We start from the raw sequence: 27,757 nt of genomic DNA, 5'->3' as shown, positions 1-27,757 counted from the left end.
CCTGGAGGATGTTCTGGGGGTCAATGCCTCCATGGCCTGGTCCATAACCATGTTTGTCCAGAAGTATTTCTTTAGGCTTTGGCTGGTTGTATTATTGTGATCAAGAAAGCTGAATCTTTCTTACCCACAATATGGAGATAATAGGGAAGGTTAATAGTAATTCTGTAAACAGAAAGGGGGAAAAATAATACTTAGCACAATTTAAGGTCTATAATACAATTTTTTTTTTAAATAATGTATATAATGTTAATAATAATGTTAATCATAGAATTGATGAGGAAAAAAAGGTGAGTGGTGCGTTGAGGTATATGTGGAGTCAAAAAACGTTATCTATGGAGGCAAAGAAGGGAATGTATGAAAGTATAGTAGTACCAACACTCTTATATGGGTGTGAAGCTTGGGTGGTAAATGCAACAGCGAGGAGACGGTTGGAGGCAGTGGAGATGTCCTGTTTAAGGGCAATGTGTGGTGTAAATATTATGCAGAAAATTCGGAGTGTGGAAATTAGGAAAAGGTGTGGAGTTAATAAAAGTATTAGTCAGAGGGCAGAAGAGGGGTTGTTGAGGTGGTTTGGTCATTTAAAAAGAATGGACCAAAGTAGAATGACATGGAAAGCATATAAATCTATAGGGGAAGGAAGGCGGGGTAGGGGTCGTCCTCGAAAGGGTTGGAGAGAGGGGGTAAAGGAGGTTTTGTGGGCAAGGGGCTTGGACTTCCAGCAAGCGTGTGTGAGCGTGTTAGATAGGAGTGAATGGAGACGAATGGTACTTGGGACCTGACGATCTGTTGGAGTGTGAGCAGGGTAATATTTAGTGAAGGGATTCAGGGAAACCGGTTATTTTCATAGAGTCGGACTTGAGTCCTGGAAATGGGAAGTACAATGCCTGCACTTTAAAGGAGAGGTTTGGGATATTGGCAGTTTGGAGGGATATGTTGTGTATCTTTATATGTGTATGCTTCTAAACTGTTGTATTCTGAGCACCTCTGCAAAAACAGTGATAATGTGTGAGTGTGGTGAAAGTGTTGAATGATGATGAAAGTATTTTCTTTTTGGGGATTTTCTTTCTTTTTTGGGTCACCCTGCCTCGGTGGGAGACGGCCGACTTGTTGAAAAAAAAAAAAAAATGTTTACCTAGGTAGTAGGTTGGTAGACAACAACCGCCCAAGGAGGTACTACCATCCTGCAAAGTGTGTAAAACGAAAGCCTGTAATTGTTTTACATGATGGTAGGATTGCTGGTGTCCTTTTTTCTCTCTCAAACATGCAAGATTTCAGGTACGTCTTGCTACTTCTGCTTACACTTAGGTCACACTACACATGTACAAGCATATATATATACACAACCCTCTGGGTTTTCTGCTATTTTCTTTCTAGTTCTTGTTCTTGTTTATTTCCTCTTATCTCCATGGGGAAATGGAACAGAATTCTTCCTCCGTAAGCCATGCGTGTTGTAAGAGGTGACTAAAATGCCGGGAGCAAGGGGCTAGTAACCCCTTCTCCTGTATAAATTACTAAATTTAGTAAGAGAAATTTTCGTTTTTCTTTTTGGGCCACCCTGCCTCGGTGGGATACGGCTGGTTTGTTGAAAGAAGAAGAAGTACATATATTATTATATGGCAAGCAATTCAGTGTTTTAAATCATTTGTATAACAGACATTTAAATTTCTATAAATAACAGCCATCAAATAATATTATAGGTGGGCCCCACTTGTACAGCAGGAAAGGTTCTGGGCTACTGCTGTACAGCAAAAACCACTGTAAAGTGAAACACAGACTTTTTTCATTTTTAAATGCATATAGTCGGACTCGAGTCCTGGAAATGGGAAGTACAATGCCTGCACTTTAAAGGAGGGGTTTGGTATATTGGCAGTTTGGAGAGATATGTTGTGTATCTTTATGCGTATATGCTTCTAAACTGTTGTATTCTGAGCACCTCTGCAAAAACAGTGATAATGTGTGAGTGTGGTGAAAGTGTTGAATGATGATGAAAGTATTTTCTTTTTGGGGATTTTCTTTCTTTTTTGGGTCACCCTGCCTCGGTGGGAGATGGCCGACTTGTTGAAAAAAAAAAAAAAATAAAAGCCTGATAACATATTTACACTATTATATATTAAGTGAGCAATAGAGCTAGGCCTAAAAAGTGCATATACAGTACATACATTATTTACCTTAAAATATTTTAGTTCTTAGCTTATAGTGAGGTGATTATATTTATTGTAGGAAATTTGAATAAATGAAGAATGAGTATAACTGAAAACTGGTGTTTTAGCAAAACATTGTAAAGTGAAGCCCTCCTGTATAAGAATGAGTATTACTGAAGTGATATTAATGTGTGTTAAGAGAGTTCCAAGTGGTCAAATACTTTGGTTATATTGAAACAATTAGAGCAGGCTTCAATCTCCTCAATATACATGTTGTAAGTGGCTAAGTAAAGTGAAGTGAAGTCTCAGTCAAGTTAAAAGCAGTGTTAAGCGCTTGTCAATGTAATTGTGAGGTAAGACAATTACTATTAACCTACCATATTATTATTTTTGAGGTAGTAGGTTGGTAGACAGCAACCACCCAGGGAGGTACTACCGTCCTGCCAAGTGAGTGTAAAAAGAAAGCCTGTAATTGTTTTACATGATGGTAGGATTGCTGGTGTCTTTTGTCTGTCTCATAAATATGCAAGATTACAGGTATGTCTTGCTACTTCTACTTACACTTAAGTCACACTACACATACATGTACATGTTTATTTATACACACTCATCTGAGTTTTCTTTGATTTTATCTTAATAGTTCTTGGTCTTATTACTTTTCCTTTTATATCCATGGGGAAGTGGAATAAGAATCTTTCCTCCGTAAGCCATGCGTGTTGTAAAAGTCAACTAAAATGCCGGGAACAATGGGCTAGTAACCCCTTTTCCTGTAAAGATTACTAAAAAGAATAAGAAGAAAATTGTCAAAGTGGGAAGTCTGAATGTGCGTAGATGTTGTGCAAATGATAAGAAAGAGATGATTGTGGATGTTATGAATGAGAAGAAACTGGATGTCCTGGCTTTAAGTGAAACAAAGCTGAAGGGGGTGGGAGAGTTTCAATGGAGAGGAATAAATGGGATTAGGTCAGGGGTTTCAAATAGAGTTAGAGCTAAAGAAGGAGTAGCAATAATGTTGAAGGATAAGCTATGGCAGGAAAAGAGGGACTACAAATGTATAAATTCAAGGATTATGTGGAGTAAAATAAAGATTGGATGTGAAAAGTGGGTTATAGTAAGCGTGTATGCACCTGGAGAAGATAGAAGTGTAGAGGAGAGAGAGAGATTCTGGGAAATGTTGAGTGAAAGGGTGGGGAATTTTGAATCAAGTGTGAGAGTAATGGTGGTTGGGGATTTCAATGCTAAAGTGGGTAAAAATGTTATGGAGGGAGTAGTAGGTAAATTTGGGGTGCCAGGGGTAAATGTAAATGGGGAGCCTTTAATTGAGCTATGTGTAGAAAGAAATTTGGTAATAAGTAATACATATTTTATGAAAAAGAGGATAAACAAATATACAAGGTATGATGTAGCACGTAATGAAAGTAGTTTGTTAGATTATGTATTGGTGGATAAAAGGTTGATGGGTAGGCTCCAGGATGTACATGTTTATAGAGGGGCAACTGATATATCGGATCATTATTTAGTTGTAGCTACAGTTAGAGATCATTATTTAGTTGTAGCTACAGTTAGAGTAAGAGGTAGATGGGAAAAGAGGAAGGTGGCAACAACAAGTAAGAGGGAGGTGAAAGTGTATAAACTAAGGGAGGAGGAAGGTCGGGCGAGATATAAGCAACTATTGGCAGAAAGGTGGGCTAGTGCAAAGATGAGTAGTGGGGGGGTTGAAGAGGGTTGGAATAGTTTTAAAAATGCAGTATTAGAATGTGGGGCAGAAGTTTGTGGTTATAGGAGGGTGGGGACAGGAGGAAAGAGGAGTGATTGGTGGAAGGATGAAGGGTGTGATAAAAGAGAAAAAGTTAGCCTATGAGAGGTTTTTACAAAGCAGAAGTGTTATAAGAAGAGCAGAGTATATGGAGAGTAAAAGAAAGGTGAAGAGAGTGGTGAGAGAGTGCAAAAGGAGAGCAGATGAAAGAGTGGGAGAAGCACTGTCAAGAAATTTTAATGAAAATAAGAAAAAATTTTGGAGTGAGTTAAACAAGTTAAGAAAGCCTAGGGAAAGTATGGATTTGTCAGTTAAAAACAGAGTAGGGGAGTTAGTAGATGGGGAGAGGGAGGTATTAGGTAGGTGGCGAGAATATTTTGAGGAACTTTTAAATGTTGAGGAAGAAAGGGAGGCGGTAATTTCATGCACTGGCCAGGGAGGTATACCATCTTTTAGGAGTGAAGAAGAGCAGAATGTAAGTGTGGTGGAGGTACATGAGGCATTACGTAGAATGAAAGGGGGTAAAGCAGCTGGAACTGATGGGATCATGACAGAAATGTTAAAAGCAGGGGGATATATAGTGTTGGAGTGGTTGGTACTTTTGTTTAATAAATGTATGAAAGAGGGGAAGGTACCTAGGGATTGGCGGAGAGCATGTATAGTCCCTTTATATAAAGGGAAAGGGGACAAAAGAGATTGTAAAAATTATAGAGGAATAAGTTTACTGAGTATACCAGGAAAAGTATACAGTAGGGTTATAATTGAAAGAATTAGAGGTAAGACAGAATGTAGGATTGCAGATGAGCAGGGAGGTTTCAGAGTGGGTAGGGGATGTGTAGATCAAGTGTTTACATTGAAGCATATATGTGAACAGTATTTAGATAAAGGTAGGGAAGTTTTTATTGTATTTATGGATTTAGAAAAGGCATATGATAGAGTGGATAGAGGAGCAATGTGGCAGATGTTGCAAGTATATGGAATAGGTGGTAAGTTACTAAATGCTGTAAAGAGCTTTTATGAGGATAGTGAGGCTCAGGTTAGGGTGTGTAGAAGAGAGGGAGAATACTTCCCGGTAAAAGTAGGTCTTAGACAGGGATGTGTAATGTCACCATGGTTGTTTAATATATTTATAGATGGGGTTGTAAAGGAAGTAAATGCTAGGGTGTTCGGGAGAGGGGTGGGATTAAATTATGGGGAATCAAATTCAAAATGGGAACTGACACAGTTACTTTTTGCTGATGATACTGTGCTTATGGGAGATTCTAAAGAAAAATTGCAAAGGTTAGTGGATGAGTTTGAGAATGTGTGTAAAGGTAAAAAGTTGAAAGTGAACATAGAAAAGAGTAAGGTGATGAGGGTATCAAATGATTTAGATAAAGAAAAATTGGATATCAAATTGGGGAGGAGGAGCATGGAAGAAGTGAATGTTTTCAGATACTTGGGAGTTGACGTGTTGGCGGATGGGTTTATGAAGGATGAGGTTAATCATAGAATTGATGAGGGAAAAAAGGTGAGTGGTGCGTTGAGGTATATGTGGAGTCAAAAAACGTTATCTATGGAGGCAAAGAAGGGAATGTATGAAAGTATAGTAGTACCAACACTCTTATATGGGTGTGAAGCTTGGGTGGTAAATGCAGCAGCAAGGAGACGGTTGGAGGCAGTGGAGATGTCCTGTCTAAGGGCAATGTGTGGTGTAAATATTATGCAGAAAATTCGGAGTGTGGAAATTAGGAGAAGGTGTGGAGTTAATAAAAGCATTAGTCAGAGGGAAGAAGAGGGGTTGTTGAGGTGGTTTGGTCATTTAGAGAGAATGGATCAAAGTAGAATGACATGGAAAGCATATAAATCTATAGGGGAAGGAAGGAGGGGTAGGGGTCATCCTCGAAAGGGTTGGAAAGAGGGGGTAAAGGAGGTTTTGTGGGCAAGGGGCTTGGACTTCCAGCAAGCGTGCATGAGCGTGTTAGATAGGAGTGAATGGAGACGAATGATACTTGGGACCTGACGATCTGTTGGAGTGTGAACAGGGTAATATTTAGTGAAAGGATTCAGGGAAACTGGTTATTTTCATATAGTCGGACTTGAGTCCTGGAAATGGGAAGTACAATGCCTGCACTTTAAAGGAGGGGTTTGGGATATTGGCAGTTTGGAGGGATATGTTGTGTATCTTTATACGTATATGCTTCTAAACTGTTGTATTCTGAGCACCTCTGCAAAAGCAGTGATAATGTGTGAGTGTGGTGAAAGTGTTGAATGATGATGAAAGTATTTTCTTTTTGGGGATTTTCTTTCTTTTTTGGGTCACCCTGCCTCGGTGGGAGACGGCCGACTTGTTAAAAAAAAAAAAAAAAAAAAATTATCTATATGTTGTGGGCAAGAAGGATTCAGCTTTCCTGCCAGTGATATGACATGTTCATGAAGAGGAATGACCTCAATGAAGAAATCATGAAGGCAGGCTCCATACATCATTTTCAGAGCAAGACTGACAGGGTCTGTGAAGATAGGAGAGAGTGAATCTGTCAAGCAGGAAGTTGAAAGGCAGGGCCAGGAGCTAAGACTCGACCCTGGCAACCACATATAGGTGAGCGCGCGCACACATGCATGAAAACACGCAGTATGTAAAGGAAAGATTTGCATCTACAGTACCTTCTTTTCAGTGTTCCATGTTTTTGTAGGCTTCAAACTGAGCCATTGTTCATTATGCTCTACCTGCCAGCAATTTCCACCAGTGGGTGGAACAATGGCTCAATTGAAAGCCATTGAAAATGCGGAGCACCAAAAAAGAGGTGCTGTATATGTGGGGTTCTCCTGTAATTGATTTTAGGTACATACATTTAGGTGAGCAATCGTGCACATGTGACCACACATGCACATGCATGCAAACACACAATATAACTGATTTTAAATACATATATTTAACATAAAAGCACATGCTTTTAAAGAAGTAAATTTTAATAATTTTAAGAAACATTTGGTTATATAAAAACACTGAATAACTCTTCTGTATCAGTATTACAATAAACTTTTCAGCTGAACACCGATTATATATATAGTAGTACTAAAATATAACACTCATTTTAAACTTTAAAGTACAACAAGATGGTCATATTATTTATAAAACTAATTTATTATACTGTACTAGAATTAGAAATAATATTTACATGTATAATATTCCAGTTTTAATTAACTACAAGAATTTCTTATTAATGAAGATTATTCAAGTACATTATATAATCTTATTACATTTAAATATAAATATATATACGTATATATATATATATATATATATATATATATATATATATATATATATATATATATATATATATATATATATATATATATATATATATAATAATATATATATATATATGATGGTAACACTTAAGGCAAATATATAGGCATTATTAAGAAACAATACTATCACAACAAACCTTATCACAGCAAATGAAGCTTTATTATTTTAATTTACTGCTTAAATTGTATCTGAAAAATCATCCATTTGATCGCACACCCAACCCACCCAATCAAGCATCTGCAGGAGTGTGGGGTCATCTTGAAAAGCCCTCTCCTTCAGAGCTGTTTGAGAGATTCCTTCAATGCAGGATGATATACCAGATAGAATTTCCTGAAAGAGAACAATGAAAATGAATATTTTTTAACACACTAGCCATCTCCCACCAAGGTATGGTGAAAAAAAAAAAAGGGAAGCATATGCATATTCACCATCATTCATTCATATGCTGTCTGATGGTGAATGTAAATCCTTTTTTTTTTTTGTGGGGGATGTACCATATCTCAGTGTGAAAGGACTGGGGTGTTAAAAAAAAAAAGATTTAATAGGCAACAGAAAAGATGTTCATAATGTTATGCAGATAACATACAATGGGCAACATGTGGTAGCTGGTACAGGTGAGCAGCAGCACATAGGAAATGGCTTGTAATCAAGTTTCATCCAAGGAAAAGGGAAGATCCCATTCCTTGTATCAAGAGCCCTCTATCATTAAGGTAATCCCCTTGAAGTATAAACAGAAAAGAAATAAAAAGCAAAAGAGATGTACAACCTGAGGCCAAGTGTGTCTGAGTAGGGCAACACACTGATCCAGTACACTTGCAGGAGTCAGTAGCTCACACGATATCAGTAAAGAGATGAATTCTCCCAGTCGTCTCCAGGCTAATTTCTGATGGCTTGCCAGAGGGTTCTGAGCAACTAGCATGATTGTGCGGGGACACAGAAGTGAGTTGAGGCATCCTGGCATTGGTATCACTCCCTCGTCCTTCCTTGGCTTCCATAAAGACACAAATATTTTCTGTGTGTCTGAGTTCATCAGATTGGGAACACAAGCAGCTAGAAGGTGACAACAAAACAAATAAAAAAGTGTATGCACAGTAAAACATAAATGCACGTAAATGTTTTGGGAATGTTTAGCAAACCGTGGAAATAACGATTTTGGAAGACTTGAACATGTAAAAATATGTAGTAAGAACATAATACTTAGAATGTTTGGTGTAAATGATAAAGGGGAACCTTTAATAAATAAGTTATATCTAGGCGAATGTATGAAAAGGGGGAAGGTACTTAGGGATTGGTCGAGAGCATGTATAGTTCCTTTATATAAAGGGAAGGGAGACAAAAAAGTGTAAAAATTATAGGGGATAGGGGAGCAGTGTGGCAGATGTTTCAAGTGTATGGAATAGGTAGTAAGTTACTAATTGATGTAGAGTTTTTATGACGATAGTGAGGTTCAGGTTAGGGTGTGTAGGAGAGAGGGAGATTACTTTCCAGTAAAAGAAGGCCTTAGACAGGGAGTGTAATGTCACCACGGTTGTTTAACATATTTATAGATTGGGTTGTAAAAGAAGTAAATGCTAGGGTGTTGGGGAGACGGGTGGGAGTTGACACAATTACTCTTTGCTGATGATACTGTGCTATTGGGAGATTCTAAAGAGAAGTTGCATAGGTTAGTGGACGAGTTTGGGAGGGTGTGTAAAGGAAGAAAGTTGAAAATGAACATAAATAAGAGTAAGGTGATGAGGGTGTCAAATAAGTTAGGTAAAGAAAAATTAGATATCACATTGGAGGAAGGGAGTATGGAAGAAGTGAATGCATTTAGATATTTGGGAGTAGACTTGTCAGCAGATGGGTTTATGAAGGACAAAGTAAACCATAGAAATGATGAAGAAAAAAAGTAAGTGATGCATTGAGGTATCTGTGGAGACAAAGAACATTATCCATGGAAGCAAAGAAGGGAATGTATGAAAGTATAGTGTGAAGCATGGGTTGTGAATGCTGAAGTGAGGAGGAGGCTGGAGGCAGTGGAGATGTCATGTTTAAGGGCAATGTGTGGTGTAAATATTATGCAGAGAATTCATAGTGTGGAAACTAGGAGAAGGTGTGGAGTTACTAAAAGTATTATTCAGAGGGCTGAGGAGAGATTGTTGAGGTGATTTGGTGATTTAGAGGTGTTGGAGCAAAATAGATGACTTGGAGGGTGTAAAAAACTGTAGTGAAGGTGAGGAGGGGTTGGAGTCCTAGGAAAGGATGGAGGGAAGGGGGTAAAAGAGGTTTTGTTTTCAAGGGGCTTGGACATACAGCAGGCATGTGTGAGCGTGTTAGATAGGAGTGAATAGAGATGAATGGTTTTTGGGACTTGACAAGCTGTTGGAGTGTGAGTAGGGTAATATTTTGTGAAGGGATTCAGGGAAAGTGGTTAGCTAGACTTGAGTCCTGGAGGTGGGAAGTACAATGCTTGCACTTTAAAGGAGGGGTTTGGGATATTTGCTGTTTGGAGTGGCATCTGAATTGTCATATCTGCATGCCTCTGCAAAAACGGTGATTATGTGTGAATGATGGTGAAAATGTTGAATGATGGTGAAAGCGTTTCCTTCGTTTTCGGCTAATCCTGCCTCAGTGGGAGACAGCCAACATGTTGAAAAAAAATTCTAGGTAAAGGTTTGGTTAAGAAGCAATACTGGTTTAAAGAACCAGATACACTTCAACTGCCATGCAATCAGGGTACAGAATATCCCTAGTAACCCTCCTTGCCCTTTATCCCTGAATGTTTCAAGAGAAACAAATTTATGATAAGTGTTTCAATATGTAGATTATGTACCCACTCTCTCACCACATGACTTTGATTTCTTCCAACATTTTTTTTTTCCTATTAACAATCTTGCTCCATCAACCAAGTTTAAAGCTGAACGGGAATCTAACTCACAAAGAACACATGACTTGATCTGACCCTAGATTTCTCCTAACCTCTATTTTTTCCTTCCCTTTACTCTGTCACAACTTGATAATGGTCATAGGCTGACCAAAATGTTGTCCAAAGGTTCCTTTACAAATTTAAGTTCATTGTGAATTGTTCCAACCACTGCATTATGACTAATTTTTCATCAATACATAAGAATATAGGTCTTAGAGGGAGCAAGGGGCTAGTAACCCCCTTCTCTTGCATACATTATTAGTTAAAAAGAGAAACTCTTGTTTTTCTTTTTGGGCCACCCTGCCTCGATGGGATATGGCCAGTTTGTTGAAAGAAGAAAGGTCTTAGAATAGTGTAGCTCACACATAATATAGAGAAATTGAGGATATATTCAGGAGTTAATTTGTGGGATAAATCAAAACAATACTGGCAGCATGAATAGCTGTACTGTACCTATATAGAAAAGTCTGCATTTGCAAGAAAAAGACCAACATCATCAGTATACTTACCAATAGCTACAGCAAAGTCTGTGGTGAGAATTTCCAGAGCCCGAAAAACAGCTAAAGTTACGTCTTGTCGTTTGGTGAGAGTGCTGCGAATGTCCTCCAATACTAGCTGAATTTGCTGCTCACTGACAGTGTTCAGTAACTTCCCTGTGTGGGTTACTGTTAATACACGTACCATTTCCTGTAAGCAATGATTTATATGAACTGCAAAGAACTCCAACAAATAAAATCTGCCTCAAATTAAGCTCAACTCTCTCACACTTACAATTCAAAATGTAATTCATTAAACCTTAGCAATTTTATCAAAGAAATTAAAGTTATCAAAAGGCCATTGACTGATAAGGATTGCAGTTCTATGAAAGCTAACATGAAAAGCACTATTTTGACACCAAAGTAGATATAATATAATCAATTTATTCAGACAAGAAACCAGGTGACAGTGCCAGACTTGATGAATTACATAAATAAAAAATAATGAACAAATAAAAATATCGTAAAGAGTTCACAGCTGGCTGTGCAAATCTTGACTTTCCTGTTAAAGTAACCACATAAGAGAGGTAAGCAAGCAGGATGAACTGAGCAATGAAACCACTGAAGCAAACACTATTAAAACAGTACAAAAATAGATATGATCACCTTTACCAACTTGAAAATGTATTTATATATATACGTAATTATATCTCAAGTTATTAGCCCAAGAAGGCAACCATCACTGTTAAATGTTTTGCTTGTCATTGTACACTGATACTGTAGTTCCAGAAATGGCTTACAATGGGTTTGAATCATACGTGCTCTGTAAACTGTACTGTTATGTTAATTACTGAGTCATGTTTTTTCCATGTCTACATGCCTTTGGTGTCTGTTTTGATAATTTCACCAAAACATCAATATTTGGCTTACTTTTAAAGATGTAAGGACTTGGGATGGTGAAGGTACAAGATGGTCGTGCTCTGTAGCAGCTGTTGGCACACACCCAATCTCTCCAGAACCATTCTTGGGTATAATTTTCATTTGGCTTGGTTGGTTGGTTGGAGCTATTTGAGAGAGATGGAAAAAACATAAGTACAGTACATGGTACTGTACATGGTACTTGAGTCCTGGAGGTACAGTACATGGTACTGTACTGGTGTTGGAGTTGGCTCAAAAATCTGATGATGATACAGTGATGGAGTTACCATAAATCTTATGAATGGTATAGCAATGGAGTTACCATAAATCTTATGAATGATATACTGTAATATTGTTAATTTATACATGTGATACAAGGGAGGATGGCAAAAATTTGTGAAAGCCAGGTCAAAGAGTGTAGAGGGCACACAATAACATAGTGGGTAAACATGTTTAGCCTGAGGAAAGTTTAGTGGATGATCACACAAAACACCTCATAACAAATTTTTTTACATTGAACAGAAAAGTGAAGCGATTATTATTATACTGACATGCAAGTGCTAATCCTGTGTAGATAATTCAGCACTAGAGGGAACAGCATTATAGTCCTTATTTGTATAAAAATAAAATTATTTTTTTTTAACACTGCCCCACTGGCTGTCTCCCACCGAGGCAGGGTGACCCGAAAAAGAAATGCTTGCACCATCATTCACATTATCACTGTCTTGCCAGAGGCATGCAGATACGACACTTCAAATGTCCCTCTAAACAGAAAATATTCCAAACCTCTTCTTTAGAGTGTAGGCATGTACCTCCCACCTCCAGGCCTCAAGTCTGGGTAACTGGTTTTCCTAAATCCCTTCACAATAGTGTGAAACCTCATTATATTCAAAATGAATTTCAAATATTTGTGTGTTTAATAGGATTTAATAACTTTAATACAAATATCCAAAAAAATTCTTACAATTCAAATGACAGTCTAACAGTGAAGGTCCTGACTGGTTGGCAACAGAAGAATTTTCTGTCCCTGAGGCTCCAGACACTTCAGACAATTCCAGGTTGGATAATGACATGTCACTGTATGAAGCTTCCAGTGTGGTCTGCAATTATAAATGTGGAACCAATCACATTACATGCCATTTGTTAAAAAATATTACAGAGTCAATAGGGTAACTGTATGTAAAATGCTAAATGTAGTCAAACTTATTATTGTATAGATATTCCTATTACTGTAATAATTCTCTCAATTTTGAGCAATATAGATTCAATTTAGGTAACCGACAGGAGGGTAGCATACAGAGGGAAGAGTTAGGATTAGGCAATCAGAAAAAGCAATTAAAGAAACTTGGATAATACACTACCAAACAGCAGGCTAAATAAGCTTACTATTTGAAGGTCAGCAGCTTTCTGAGCCTGACGAAGAAGGCGTTCACTATCAGCTGTGAGGTCCTTGGAAAATAGTGTAGGAGTCAGGTGAGACTGTATCCAAGCAAGCACTTTATCCTTGCTACATCGTGTCACCAACTTCTTACATACCTCCACTCCCTATGTAAGCACAAAGTTTAAACTTAGCAAATTAATTAAAAAATACAGCCTCTCCTCACTTAGTGACGTACTCGTTTACAGACGACTTGGACTTACAACGGGCTCTCTGACCAGTATGCATACCTAAATAATGTATATTAGAGCTGATTTCCTCTATTCTGTTTATTACATTATACAGTACACTACTATATAAACATTTAAAAATATACCAGAAATGTTAAAAATGGTGCAAATTTGACATTAAAACAATATTGAAGATGGATGACACAAACCCACTACCATTATAGTATGCTCTGCACTTAATGATGAATTTGTTTACACACATGGTCTCAGAAATGGAACTCCATTGTTAAGTGAAGAGAGGCTGTACAGTATATTATTTCAAGAATAATTTACAGAGTCAAAGATCTTATAGTAATTGTATAGCCTTTGCATCTCTTTTTCTTTAAAAATTATGATCCTAATAAACAAAATTTTTGATAAATTATTTATAAAGCAAATGTAGACAGAAAATTCCTGCAGGCACAGTAAAAGTCAATTTGTATGTAAAATGTTATTTAGTGGAGAGAAAATCTTGCCTTCTAAACCAATTTCATCAAAAAATTTGCACTTGTGTAATATTGTTGAAAGAAATCAGAGAAAATTTAAGAATGCATAAACCAACAACATTAAAGAAAATTAGACCATGATTAAATTCAAACAACAAGAATGGCAGACACACCTGTGGAGTGACGTCCCCTGGAAGAAGTAATGAGAGAGCCGGCAGGATCTGATCACTACATTCTTGGCGGGCAAGTTCAAAGCACTTGGTCTTCATTTGTAACGTCATCTCTTGACTCAATTCCACTATACGTTTTTGTACTCCATCTCTTGTCCACTCCACTGAGGGAGGAGTACTTTGTATCCGATCATCAATAAATTCTTTTAACTGACAAGAATAGAAAATAAAAGTTTGAAATAAGTCCATGAACTTAAAAAAAGTTTGGAGCATTTATTATTCATCCATTCCTGTCTTCTAAAATTAATTCATATTTTATATTTCCTTGCCAGATTTGAACCTTTTTTTTTTTTACATAAACCATCTATAATAATCCCTTACTCAAACCAATGTTTAACATGTTAAATTTAATCCACGTCAAATTTCCCAAACCATACATATGTTACATGATCCACTAACACATGCTGATGAGACCACCTTTTTGATTCCACTGTGTAATTACCTATTAGAGTTTCTGAGGAATTAACCCATGCTCTGAACCCACTTAACCCTTATTGGCTTAAACGGTCCAAACGTATATATACGTTCTCTCGCGTAGCGCCCCAAACGTATATATACGTTTCATTTGTCATTTATTCAACACTGGGACGATAGGCCTGAGTTGCCTAGACATGAGAAAATGGGTGAGCGCACTCAGTGTGCACCATATGAAAAAAATTGGAGATGTCTGGGTACCACATGCTCTTTTTTCCTATAAAAAAAAAAGACTGCTTTTTTCTCAAAATATTCGGGGTGCTGCGCAGGTGAATGTATATATACGTTTGGACCATTTAAGGGTTAATATTCAAATGATTGACATGAATTAGTTTTTATGTGCATTCAAACAACTGTATGAAATCAGATTCTACTAAGACACTGCTAGATTCATTTCAATCCTTCGCTATTAAGTTCTTAAGTAATTTTTGGTGTATGTGGCTCTGTTAGGAATGCAGTTCCCATTTGACTTTTCTTGTCCTAGAGTGCATATTACTAGTTTCATTAAAGTTGAAGTAGTCATTTACCTCAACAAACTTAAAAGATTCTTACTATACCCTCTGCAACAATCTTTCTCACTCTGGCATTAAGGTCTCAAAAAACAATTATTTTTTCACCTGGTTCAAGATTCTTCAAATGCTTCCTTAACACATTCCTAAGCCTACTTCACTCCTTTCACCTCTAAGCAAACACTTCTTGTATCACATTTTTATTCTAAACTCCTCAGTTTAAAAATTTATATCTCCTTTCTTTCCACAATTATTAACTGAATATTCCCCTACTTTCAGCTCTGGCTTCCTTAACACATTTCCTACACCTCTAAGCAAACACTTCTTGTATCACATTTTTATTCTAAACTCCTCAGTTTAAAAATTTATATCTCCTTTCTTTCCACAATTATTAACTGAATATTCCCCTACTTTCAGCTCTGGTTTTCCTACATACTCGTGACTTCAACTCATTTACTCCTCCCAATTCAAACTCTCCTACACTTTTTCTCTTTGTGTCAATCAGTGTTAGTATATCCAGTTTCCTGTCATCCATAACATTAACATATACATATATTTCTACTACATCTATGTTGAAAAAAAAAATCAATTAAATAACAGACAAAATCAATTCAACCTTTTCTATAGCAGATATTCGTAGCTCTGGGATGATTTTAGTTCGAATATTCTTGATGACATTAGAAGATAATCGCTCAATTACAAAGTCTGTAGTTTTACGGACTGAAGAGTGGTGATTGTGGAAGAAGTTGTCCTCTAACTGCAGCTGTTTAGGGTAACAAAAATTAATATAATAATATAATATAATAATAATATATTTTTTTTTTCAACAAGTTGGTCGTCTCCCACCGAGGCAGGGTGACCCAAAAAAGAAAGAAAATCCCCAAAAAGAAAATACTTTCATCATCATTCAACACTTTCACCACACTCACACATTATCACTGCTTTTGCAGAGGTGCTCAGAATACAACAGTTTAGAAGCATATATGTATAAAGATACACAACATATCCCTCCAAACTGTCAATATCCCAAACCCCTCCTTTAAAGTGCAGGCAACACTGTACTTCCCATTTCCAGGACTCAAGTCCGACTATATGAAAATAATAATATAATATAATATAATAATATGTTGTGTATCTTTATACATATATGCTTCTAAACTGTTGTGTTCTGAGCACCTCTGCAAAAACAGTGATTATGTGTGAGTGTGGTGAAAGTGTTGAATGATGATGAAAGTATTTTCTTTTTTGGGATTTTCTTTCTTTTTTGGGTCACCCTGCCTCGGTGGGAGATGGCCGACTTGTTAAAAAAAAAAAAGCATTAATATACCAATGAAAACTGATGTTCAACATTTTCAGTAAATTATAACTTATTATAGAAATGCTTAAACAAATGGTGAATTACTATGTACATAAAAACCTTTGATTAAAACAGATAAATGAATATTAAAATTAATACACTTATTTCCGATTTGTGGGTTAACTGAGAACTGTCCCAGCCAGGATACTGTGGTTTTTAAATCAAATTATCCTACCACCTGCATTTTTAGATATTATTTTATATCAAACTGGCCATCTCCCACTGAGGCAGGGTGACCCAAAAAAGAAGAAATGAAAGTTTTTTCTTTTTTACATTTAGTAATTTATATGAGAGAATGGGTTACTAGCCCCCTGCTCCCAGCATTTTAGTTGAATAAGATTTTTAGATCAAGACTCTGAAATGGTGTCTGGGAAAAGTGATTTTTAAAAATAGTAATGAAGCTGTTTCTAAACAGGAGCCATGGTGAAATCTGAAGAGAAGAAACGGAAGGTGAGGTGTGTGCAACTACTACCTCATCCAAACCAGAACTAAAACTTAATACAAAGGTTCCATTATTTTGTAAAGTGGCAGGCTGAAGTGGAGCAATGGCTGCAGTTCTAGGTAAACATTAACAATTTTTATTTCTGAAGAAAGTAACTGTTATAGGGAAGAAAGGTAACTATAAATTTCTGCCAGTTCTTCTAATGAAACCTCTATTAATATTTTTTTAACACACTGCCTGTCTCCCACCGAGGCAGGGTGACCCAAAAGAGAAACACTTTCACTATCATTCACACTATCACTGTTTTGCCAAAAGCGTGCAGATATATAAATTATAATATGGACAACCTGTAGTTGCATCTGTGACTGGGATGAAGATGTTCTGTCAGACGCAGAAAGTGGAGTGATTTTACGATAACTATTTACATTGTTGGAGCCCACACCACACCAGTAATCACTTAACAAGTTCTTTAGTTCACTTATAAATGGACAGCAGAGTGTGATCATCTGAAAGAAAATATCATATTAAAAACTTTATGCAATTAAATAATAAGCACATGACAATCAACGCATAATTATTCAAGAAAAAATAATTAATTTGTTATTATACAAACTTCTGAAGGAACATTACAGTCAACTTTCTTAAGATGTATTTTCTGTAATACTGAGACTGGGCCACAGTGATGATAAACCCTGGAGCCAGTAACAGATTAGGTTATTTATTGAAGCACAGGTACACATAAGTACAATTATTATACATAGTGTAAATTACCTAGGATAAGTCAGACAAAGTGATCTATTTCCATTGGGTCCTTGTATTATATTATTAAATAGATCACTTTTTGTCCCTCTCGCAGCTACCCACCTGTGGATGGCATGTAATAAGTCTATAGTGCAGTTACCTGCTTATCTGCTGTCACAGCATTGTGCCATAACAACTTCCAATAATTATATGGAGTTATACTGCATAATTTCATGAGGAACCTTTGTATTATACACAAGCACACTTGTGTATAGTCAAGTTCAAAGTAATTCAAAGAGGCAGAATACAAACAAAACAACGAAAAACAGAATTTCTGTATGAGAAATACCAAATGAATGCTGCTTTAATGTGGGAATATGAAATAAATGTTGCACGATTTCATGTGGGAATACCTAATGAAGGTTTTTTTTCAGGTTCAATTCATTAAATCACCAAAGCATTATTGACACACAGCTTCAAAGACCAGCTAAAAATGAGAAAACATGAAAACACTGCACATCATCTTTGGGTTATAGTAAGAAAAAGACATGATAACCAAATATTGATTAGAAATATTTCCTAACACCATCAACAGGTAGCACAAAAGGTCATAATTATAAACTAAGAAAAAGAGGAATGCCAGAACCATGGCATCATTTACAAGATGAGGTAGTTAGTGATATAACCACATTAAATTCTTTACAAAAATTATGATATTCTAGATTATATACAGATGAAAGTATACCAAAATCTTAACTCTGTTCCAGTAGTTACAACTAGATAATAACAAATAGGCAGTTATATGGTTGAAAATTCTGCTAGCCAAAAAGCTTAAAAAAAAAATTAAATCAAAATTGAAAGAATTCTGTCTGGCAAACTTACCTGGTGATCAACAAAATCTAATTCATCTAGGTGATGCATGTGTTGAGCCACAATCTGGGTGTCAGAGGCCTTGAGAGGTGTGGTTTGTGGGCTCTCTAGCATGCTGACCAACAAGAATTTGGAGGGAGTTTTAGTTGGTGACATCAATGATCCTGTAGACAGGAAATACTTCTAAATGTGTGAAGAGGTATTACTTCCAAAAACTGCATTATTTCATTTTGAGTTTAAATGTTATGATTATTTTAATTTGCATGAGGTTACACTATTATTGACAACTGCTATTGTGATGTGAATGGCCTCAATTTAATTTTTTTGCACTATGCCCCCTAGATGATATAACTTTGAGAATGGAAGGCAAATAAATTTAATTACAGGAAGGGGAAAACAGATCCAGTTCCTCAGATCAAGAACCCTTCACCAGTAACAGGGCACCTCTTTTGAGAGGTGATTTGATTCAGGGAAAGGGAGCATAGAATCAGACACCTGTGCAACATTTGGTTATCTTTATTGAGGAAATATTTTCTCAATAAAGATTCCCAAATGTTGCACAAGTGTCTCGTTCTTCAACTTGTCGGTTTTCCAAAACTATTTACACACAAGGGGAGAGCAGCTCAAATTTCTTGGAACAAAACTTCAGTATAATGTGACATTTTGCCCACACAGTGGGTTTCGTCAAGTCACAACTTGGGGCTTGATCAAGCCCACTGTGTGGGCAAAACATCTTCAAAAAATGATCACATTATGTTGTTGGTATTTTGTACCACTTTTCTCCACAATTACCTTGTAACTTTTGTTTTGAAGGAGTTTTTATGAGTGTTTGTGCAGGATCCTTTGTAGCAGTAAAATCTCTGACAGGAGAGACTGTCCTTTGAGAAGAGGTGCCATCAACCAGTGTAGCACTTTTATCCATCCTGTTGCTAGAGGGAACCAACATCAATCTCAAACAAGCAACACACAAGCATTTATAGTTAACATTAAGAACTTGCAGTGTTTGGCTATACTCCCAGTGGTCAATATCTGCTTCTGCAACATCAACAAAGAAGAGTCCATCAGGGAAGTTGGGCAGATCAAATAACCAACCAAGAAGCAGCTTGAGAAGCAGACTATTTAAAGGTGAAAAACTTCTAGCTGGGGAAGAAGCACCACAAGCTGGACACCCAGCAGACTCCTCAGGTCTGCAAAGAAATTTTTTTTCTTAAGACCATTACAGAACAAATTTTATTCACAACTCACAATCTGGAGTTGAAACTTCAGATAATATTTCAGTAATTTTTTTTAACACGCTGGCTATCTCTCACCGAGGCAGGGTGACCCAATAAAGAAATACTTTCACCATCACCCACACTATCACTGTCTTGCCAGAGATGCACAGAAACAACAGTTTAGATGTCCATCTAAAAAGTAAATATCCCAAACCCCACCTTTCAGTAAGTTGTGGGTAATTATTATGTCTAGGATGAACTAAAACTTCATGGAAAGTTTCATGTCTAAATTGTACTAGTAGTGAATTATTCCAGCAACAGCATTGTCACTTTAATGCTTGTGTGAATCTATATTGTATTTAATACAAAGATATAACTATAACTGACCATCTCCTGTATAGATTACTAAATTTAAAAAGAAAAACTTTACTTTTTCTTTTTAGATCACCCTGCCTTGGTGGGATATGGCTGGTGTGATGAAAAAACCTATAACTAAAGAAACATTACAAATATGTGATTTTACTAGATTCAAAACTTTCAATATTCTTACCTCATAATATAGAGCAGCTTGAATATTGCTATTAGCGTCATGACAACAGTGAGATAGTGTCGTGAATGTAAAGCTACAGGGTCAACCATGCTGAGGAACTCCACCACCCATGTCACAGCAACCACCAGCTGACCAGAGATGGCACACTGCCTTAATGCTTCACAGATTTTCAGAGGAGGGCACACCTAGGGAAGAAACATTTAAATACCTTGTAAAAAATATGCAATAAATTTTAATATATATATGTAAAGGAGGGGTTTGGGATATTGGCTGTTTGGAGTGACATCTAAACTGTTGTATCGGAGCACCTCTGCAAAGACAGTGATTATGTATGAAAGATGGTGTTAAATGATGAAAGTTTTTTCTTTTTTTTTGGGTCGCCCTGCCTCAGTGAGAAACGGCTGACATGTTAAAAAAAAATTTAAGTAGCAGGTTGGTAGATAGCAAATACCCAGGGAGTACTACCTTCCTGCCAAGTGACTGTGAAACAAAAACCTGTAATTGTTTTAAATGATGGTAGGATTGCTGGTGTCTTTTTACTGTCCCATAAACATGCAGAATAACAGATATATCTTGCCACTTCTACTTACACTTAGGTGACACTACACATGCATGTACACACATATATATTTACACACCCATCTGGGTTTTCTTCTATTTTCTTAATAGTTCTTGCTCTTCTTTATTTTCTCTTATCTCTGTGGCAAAGTGGAAAAGTAATCTTTTTCCATAAGCCATACATGTCATAGGTGACTAAAATGCTAGTAACTCCTTCTCCTATATAAATTACTAAATTTAAAAAGAAAAACTTTCATTTTTCCTTTTAGGTCACCCTGCCTTGGTGGGATATGGCTAGTTTGTTGAAAAAAATAAAAAAAATAACTAGATAATATGATAAATCAATTACTAAAGTATAGGTCAGCGAAGTACTATATGTACTGTACATGTTCACTTCTGGGCTTGTGCACTTTTATAAGCACATACCCTTAAATGTACATTGTATTTATGTCAATACTGAAACTGTGGAGTGTATTATATTATGTCAAGGTTCAGTACATAGTTGTGATCAGGACACTCAGTGCAAGAAAGAACACAAATTAAACACAAATTTTATAATGGAAGAGTAACAAAAACCTAAGTCAGGTTGAGAAACTATGAAACTCTGATAAAAGTGCATGGTCAGGAAGAAGTCAATATGAAAGTTGTAGTATCAAGGTGCAGAATAATTAAGACATCTTAAGTGTTTGAAATTTATAAATTCAAACATAAAAATCCATTTACCGAATTTGTTTTACTCCTAGTTTAAGTCTGCCAAAATATGATACTTACAAGCTTTTCCATGTGGGGAATAAACAGTGTTACCCCATCCTTGTAACACTATATACTATCAAGAAAAATCATTTTTTTGAGGTTATCAGTCTCTCAGCCTGGAGTTGCCTCAAGGCTGAGGGGGACTGATTACTTCCAACTCCTTCTGATCTTCAACCATTCTTTTCTATATTGGACTAAGGAAGCCACTGGTTGGTAAAACATTTCCACAATAAAGATATCTAAGTGTTGCACAAGTGTCTAATTCATTTTCTTGTCGGTTCTCTGAACCATTTATCTACCCTTCTAGGGTTTGTTGGATATAATAATCTGGTTCCTGTTGAAATCTTTGCTAGTTCACAAAGAAAACTTAAGTTATAACAATGAAAATGTATTTAACTCTTACCTTACTCCGGAGGGATATATGAGTAGCCATGACACTCTCTGGAATATGCTCTGATGTCTGGTATGGTAGAAATTCTAAGAAGCCCAGGAATTTCGCCAGGATTCGAAGATTCAGCACAACAGAACGTGCTTCTGCACAGTCTGTAAATTAATATACTTATTAAAAATTTTATTTTTGCTTCATAGCCAGTAAATTTTACAATTAATAATATTCTGGAAAGCATTAATTTATTAGGTTTGCTAAAAAACAAGACATAATTCTGAAGACACTATTCATATTACTCATCAAAATTTTGTCATATAGATGGCAAAGAATTCTGCTGTTTGGTAGCAAACCCTTGGTGAGTATCTACTGTTTACCTCCATCCTCTGGCTCTAAGATGATAAATTCTCTTTCACTAAGTATCAGTATGTGGCTGATAAGCACATCCTTCAGATGCTGGTTGAAGATAAAATTGGATGCAGTGAGGATGAAATCTCTAAAAAACTCCTGTGACCCTGGAAAAGATGGAGGAGGACATGGACCACCAAGCTTCGAAGGAGTCACGAGACGCTCATACAGGCGCTTGTATTTCTCTGGATGCTGCTTTTTCAGGAGAGTTAGGAAGCCAAAGCCTGAGGAGCATACACATTACAGTAAATAAATCAGACAAAACACAACTTTGCATATATTTTATTCATCATTATAAACACAAACAGAAATATCTTAGTCTTCAACAATAATTAGAGTTTTTAAATAACAAAAAGGCACAATACCGTGACTGGAACAATACACAAATAACCCGCACATAGAAGAGAGGAGCTTATGACGATGTTTCAGTCCGACTTGGACCAAGTCGGACCGAAACGTCGCCATAAACTCCTTTCTTCTATGTGCGGGTTATTTGTGTATTAGAGTTTTTATTTATACTGTATAGTGAAAATGTTTTGTCTGTAATCCATGTGTGAAAATATGGTGTGATGGAATCCGACTATATGGACACCAACCAGAATGCATTGACAATACATACACATTAAAGACTGAGACATTTATTTTCAATACCTTCAGAGTCCTGTTGTAAGTGAGACTCATCATCATCACCCCGACACATGTTGAGTAGCTGAGATTGGAAAAGTCGGGCAAAATGTGTAAAGTTTGCAGAGTTTGGACGAAGAGACAACAACTGGCGAATCCGTGACCCTAGTCCTTGTGCATACAACCAACCAGGCGTGAGGTGATTTTCTTCCCAAATACGAAGCATCTGTCATTAATGCCAAAAAAGTTCATTTGCATTACAGTACTCTATAAATCCAGGTGAATATCATTAAGGAACTGCTCTTGAGAGGTATATTTTGACCATAAACTATTCCCAAACCATATTTAACAAAAATCATGAGGTGGATTTTTTATTTGTTGGTTGATCTGTCCTGGAAATTACAAGGATTATATTTCACAAATACTGTACTAATAATGTAAAGTGAATAAAATAAGTTTCTTACCTCATAAAATAAATCTCTTTGCTTCCGAAAAATATGAAACGCTTGATCACTGGGAAAGTTATTTCTGTTATCTGTGTCTGTCTGAAATGAGACACCCCCGATAGGTGATTTGGCGGCCAGATGTAGCATGGGGGCTCGTGAAGGACTTTGAAGAAATAAAAGAAGATTTTTCTGCAATTCACTTGAAAACTGAAGAATACAAGGATTTTCTGATAATAGTTTGATTGTGCCTTTGTCCAAAAGCTTCACAAGTTCTGTTATCAATAAGAGTACCTTTGTAGCAAAATAAACACAGTTGTGTGGAGTATCGAGGAAGAATTTGTCACACTGTTCTCCTCTTTCTACTTCCGAACCCAATATCACTCGAACTGTTAGCAACTGTATCAAATAGTACAATTCCACCATAACACTAGGTGCCATATTATACAATATAAGTTCAGCATATACCTCACTAAGAATGTCAAGACAGCTTCTATTGCTGACTAGATCAGGAGATGCTTGGATGTAATTGGTAGTCTTATCTGGCAATTTTTGTTGAATTTGGCTTGTAGGTGACTGTTTCCTTTTATCATTCTTTACACTGCCACTTACATCTTCACCAGTTTCAATCCGCCTGAGTCTTTCCTGCCGCAACAACTCCCGTTCTTTCTCCATACTTTTGCTGCTTCCTTCTTCACTTGCCAAAAATGAACTGCTTGGTGATTTGCTCAGAGGAACACCAAATACTGTCTTGGGATTCTGAGAAAACAGAGAAGTCTTACTTTGCTGACTTGAGGAAGCGGCCACAATGCGAGTTGGGTTAATTCTTCGTTTCTGCTGTTTATCTTGAACTGGAGTGCTCCCTACCATAGGAAAAGCTTCTTCATCACCAATATCTAGGATCTTAGGCATTTCTTGATGACGAAGTGACCACCCCACACTGGCTCTTCCAACAGGTGATCTATTTTTATCCCTTGGTAATGGACTCTTCCTTTTATCTGCAAGTTTTATGTCAGTAGTGATGAAATCTCCTAAGCTAAGTCTCTGCTCACTGTGTTTTACCTCAAAACTGTGATCCCACTTTCCTTCATGATCACTGCCTTCCAAGTTTTGGCGCTTGCCACGATGGTGACGTTCATGAGGTGAAAGTCTTAGAGAGTCAAACTTGGGAGTGATGCCATATCCATTACGACGAGGCGTAGACGTGTTATATCTCCCTTGTTTTGAATTAGTACGAGAAACAGGACTAGAAGAATTTGATGCACAGCCAGAAGGGACCATTGCAGGAGGACTGGTATCCACAGTGGAATTGAAGGCAGAGTTGGCCTCAAGAAGTTGGTCCACATTTGTAGACTGTACTTCTTGTTGAGCATTTGATGGTGTACCCTGCAGAAAAAAATTAATTAGTAACATTATCATCACAACAACTCCTTCTTTTACTGGGTAGGAAGGAACCTACCACAGAAGATGCAAGATTATTATAGATGAAGATGCTCAGATGATAACTAAATTAATACCTTCTTCTTCTTTCAACAAACTGGCCGTATCCCACCGAAGCAGAGTAGCACAAAAAGAAAAACAAAAGTTTATCTTTTTAACATTAGTAATCTATGCCTAGAGCAAGGGGTTACTAGCCCCTTGCTCCAGGCATTTTAGTCGCCTCCTACAACACGCATGGCTAATGGAGGAAGAATTCTGTTCCACTTCCCCATGGAATAAATTAATACCTGTCATACCAAGTTACCTTCCACACACCATGCCATCATCCTCTTTACAGTGTGTTACACACCAAGGTGTCATTAAAGTAAACCATTCATTCCCTCCTAACAACTTGTTCCCACTGGGCCCTGTTCAGCGCTGCTTCTGTGTTGTTCAAATTCATTCCAAATTTTCCAATACTGACTCACCATATACTGTATATAGATTCTTGACAAAATTCTTGTCCTCTTACACTTAAAATCACCTAACTATGCTTTCTTCACCACACTGCAACATGGCAATATTATCTCAGTACATACTAACACACTCCTTAATTTACAAATCACAGACTTTTGCCCTCTACATCAATCTATTTACCATACATGTTTCTCACATAGCCCATCTCTACCAATACTACTACTGCTACTTGATTTTTTTTTTACATTATTATTGCTGTACATTAAAATTGCTGTACAGTACCTGTTCACAGGTACATGTACTGTACAGCAATTTTAAGGCTCACCTTAATGTCAGTGTCTGAGAACTGAAGTGTTTTGCCCTTGAACACCAAAGGATGCTTTCGCGAGCGAGTGCGGAGACTATGGTCCTTGCCAGGAGATACATATTTAGTCGCCCGAACTGAGCTTGGGGCTTTGGTGGGAGTTGTGCCAGAATGGATGCCAGCTTGTAGCACACTGGATAAAATAGAAACATATAAACAGTTCATACAAAATTATCAAAAGAACTTTTAACAGTGTAAAGTATGAATTATTCATGAGAAAACTAGTCAGGTGTAATGAAATTTGGACAATAATGTGAATAGGTGTAGAATGACAGTAGAGGTGCAAGAGGATATCACTGTTAATTTGGAGAGAAAGAAAACCTTTGATACAGTGCTACAGAGAAGACTGCAGCATAAACTGTAGTCACCAGCTAGAATACTGTATCAGTTTAAAAAACATTTATACATAAGCCATACATAACATTGAGTACAATAAAGGATTACGAGTCTGGTGCGTGTTTACAATGTACCAAAAAGTTTTGCATTCCTATATCGTTTGCAGATGATGCAAAAGTCATATAAAGAATAAAATAGAAGGAAAGAAGTCTGTAAGAGGCTTTAGATCCTCTTAAGGAATTATTTAAAGAAGTGCTACCAGAGGTTTAACTCCATTAAGAAAAAAACATGATGAAATAAGGACTGGGAAGAAAACTAGAGACAGAGGGAGAGGGTTGGATAAATAACTGGAATCAAACAAGTAAAAAAATCCAGCAATAATCATTACCCCAATCCTGCATCCTAACACTGTATACAACTATACATATAACATCATTATTTAGACTAGTATACATAAAAGCATTTGGAAAATTCTGAAAAAGACTTTTTTTTTTTTAGACACTTTAGCATATGAGGTGTTGCATGGCAGAAAAGAATAAGCACCACAACGGACAAAATACAGGTAAATGAACAAACTGCTTTCTTATTTCATCTGTTCATGGGAATGTGTAGATATTGTCTTCTGCATCTGTAAGTTAGGTTCAGAGCCCCCTAACTTGAGTTTCATAACGCCAATCTCTCCCCCACCTACATTTTTCTTTAGTGTTTGAATTTGGCACTTATTCTTTCTTGCCATGAAATGCCTCGTATACATGGTGTCAATCCCTAAGTGTAGTACGCAGCACCTTCTTGGAATCCTCGGTGATGTTAAAAGCTGTACTTGTACACACATATATACTGTATTATATCCTATGCAGCACTCACATGCTTGACTGGTCACGAAGGAAGTTCAGGAAAACTGGAACAAATTCCACTCTGAGATGTGACAAATCCTCTAATACTCCACCCTGAAACAAAGTTTGGATATTATTAATATTAGCATTCAGTTTTGAGATGAACTAAAAATTGATTTAATGGGTCACATAAAGTAAGAATGAAGTGATAAGTAGACTTGAGGTAAACTAGGTTAAGTCATCTTAATATGTTATTTTTATACACAGGCAAGTCCCGCTTTACACTGCTTCGTTTTACATCATTTTACCAATACAGCGGTTTTCAATTACACCCATTCTTTATTTATTCAGGCTTCCTGCAATAAATATATTCATCACTCACTATAAGCTAAGGATGAAAATATTTTAAAATAAGTAATGTGTGTACTTTATATGCATGTTTTAGGCCTAGCTATATTGCTCATAAAAGCAGGTCACATGTGAGGTCATGAAATTGAGAGATCAAGTACACATAAGGTCAGGTATAAGTGAGGTCTGGTATAAGTAAGGGTAGAGAGTAGGCCTAAAGTGATAGGCTCATAATGCTTATTATATAAATCACATACAGTAGTACATAAAATTTATATGAGAAGAACTGCACTGTTGTTGTGGGTTATTAACTAACATGAAGACGTTTTAAAAAATCACATAGGTAAAAAATTCTTAAAGTTTAATTATGAGCCAGAAATGTGATAAATTTCAAAGTTTTACTCAACAGTAACCCAACAAAGCCAGACAGAAAAAAAAGAATTTTATTAAGGCGTAGGCTGGTGATTTTTTTTTCTTGCATTACAGGCATACATAGGTAATAAATTCTTAAAATTTAATCATTATATGCCTGAAGAGGTGATAAATTAAAAAGTTTTACCCAACAGTAGCCCAACAAAGCTAGATAACAATTTATTTTCATACAGAAGGCCTTGGTTGGGGGACGAGTGGTTTTTGAGTTTTTTTTCCTCCTTCCTGCCACCGCCACCAGTAGAGGCGACATTAATGATTGTGGTGGGATTATTGTGGCTTACCACAGGAGTGCCATGGAGCCAGAGCAGCAAGTGGTGGGGAGAAACATGACCCTGCAGTAACACCTCCAACACGGCCGCCATCACCAACACTCTCGTACCAGGTGTTGTGTTGGGGGTGTTAA

At 36.8% G+C, this 27,757-nt stretch overlaps 1 protein-coding gene across 1 annotated transcript; it reads right to left on the bottom strand.

Moving 5' to 3' along the window:
* Positions 1 to 20: 20 nt before the first annotated feature.
* On the bottom strand, positions 21 to 27,757 carry dlt (codanin-1 like protein dlt). The gene is made up of 20 exons (XM_053797459.2): positions 27,636 to 27,757; positions 26,606 to 26,688; positions 25,367 to 25,538; positions 23,167 to 24,531; positions 22,730 to 22,928; positions 22,048 to 22,302; positions 21,689 to 21,828; positions 19,975 to 20,159; positions 19,003 to 19,397; positions 18,223 to 18,374; positions 16,947 to 17,105; positions 15,417 to 15,563; positions 13,761 to 13,967; positions 12,881 to 13,039; positions 12,459 to 12,594; positions 11,507 to 11,640; positions 10,610 to 10,787; positions 7,959 to 8,242; positions 7,329 to 7,522; positions 21 to 162 (listed from the first exon to the last, which is right to left on the bottom strand). Exons 1-19 carry the CDS (start codon positions 27,714 to 27,716, stop codon positions 7,370 to 7,372), a joined length of 4,584 nt encoding a protein of 1,527 aa, XP_053653434.2. The 5' UTR covers positions 27,717 to 27,757; the 3' UTR covers positions 21 to 162; positions 7,329 to 7,369.

This window comes from Cherax quadricarinatus, chromosome 86 (assembly GCF_038502225.1).
Source record: "Cherax quadricarinatus isolate ZL_2023a chromosome 86, ASM3850222v1, whole genome shotgun sequence".
Taxonomy (NCBI): Eukaryota; Metazoa; Arthropoda; class Malacostraca; order Decapoda; family Parastacidae; genus Cherax; species Cherax quadricarinatus.
This window is presented reverse-complemented; position numbering and strand designations above follow the sequence as displayed.

What these genes read in the sequence shown, in the direction of transcription:
- dlt (XM_053797459.2), bottom strand. Translation starts at nt 27,716, where the DNA reads ATGGCGGCCGTGTTGGAGGTGTTACTGCAGGGTCATGTTTCTCCCCAC. An exon ending in GGCTCCATGGCACTCCTGTG is followed by an intron (nt 26,689 to 27,635) that starts GTAAGCCACAAT and finishes ACTTTGTTTCAG; the next exon opens with GGTGGAGTATTAGAGGATTT. An exon ending in TTCAAAACAAAAGTTACAAG is followed by an intron (nt 18,375 to 19,002) that starts GTAATTGTGGAG and finishes TCCTGTCTACAG; the next exon opens with GATCATTGATGTCACCAACT.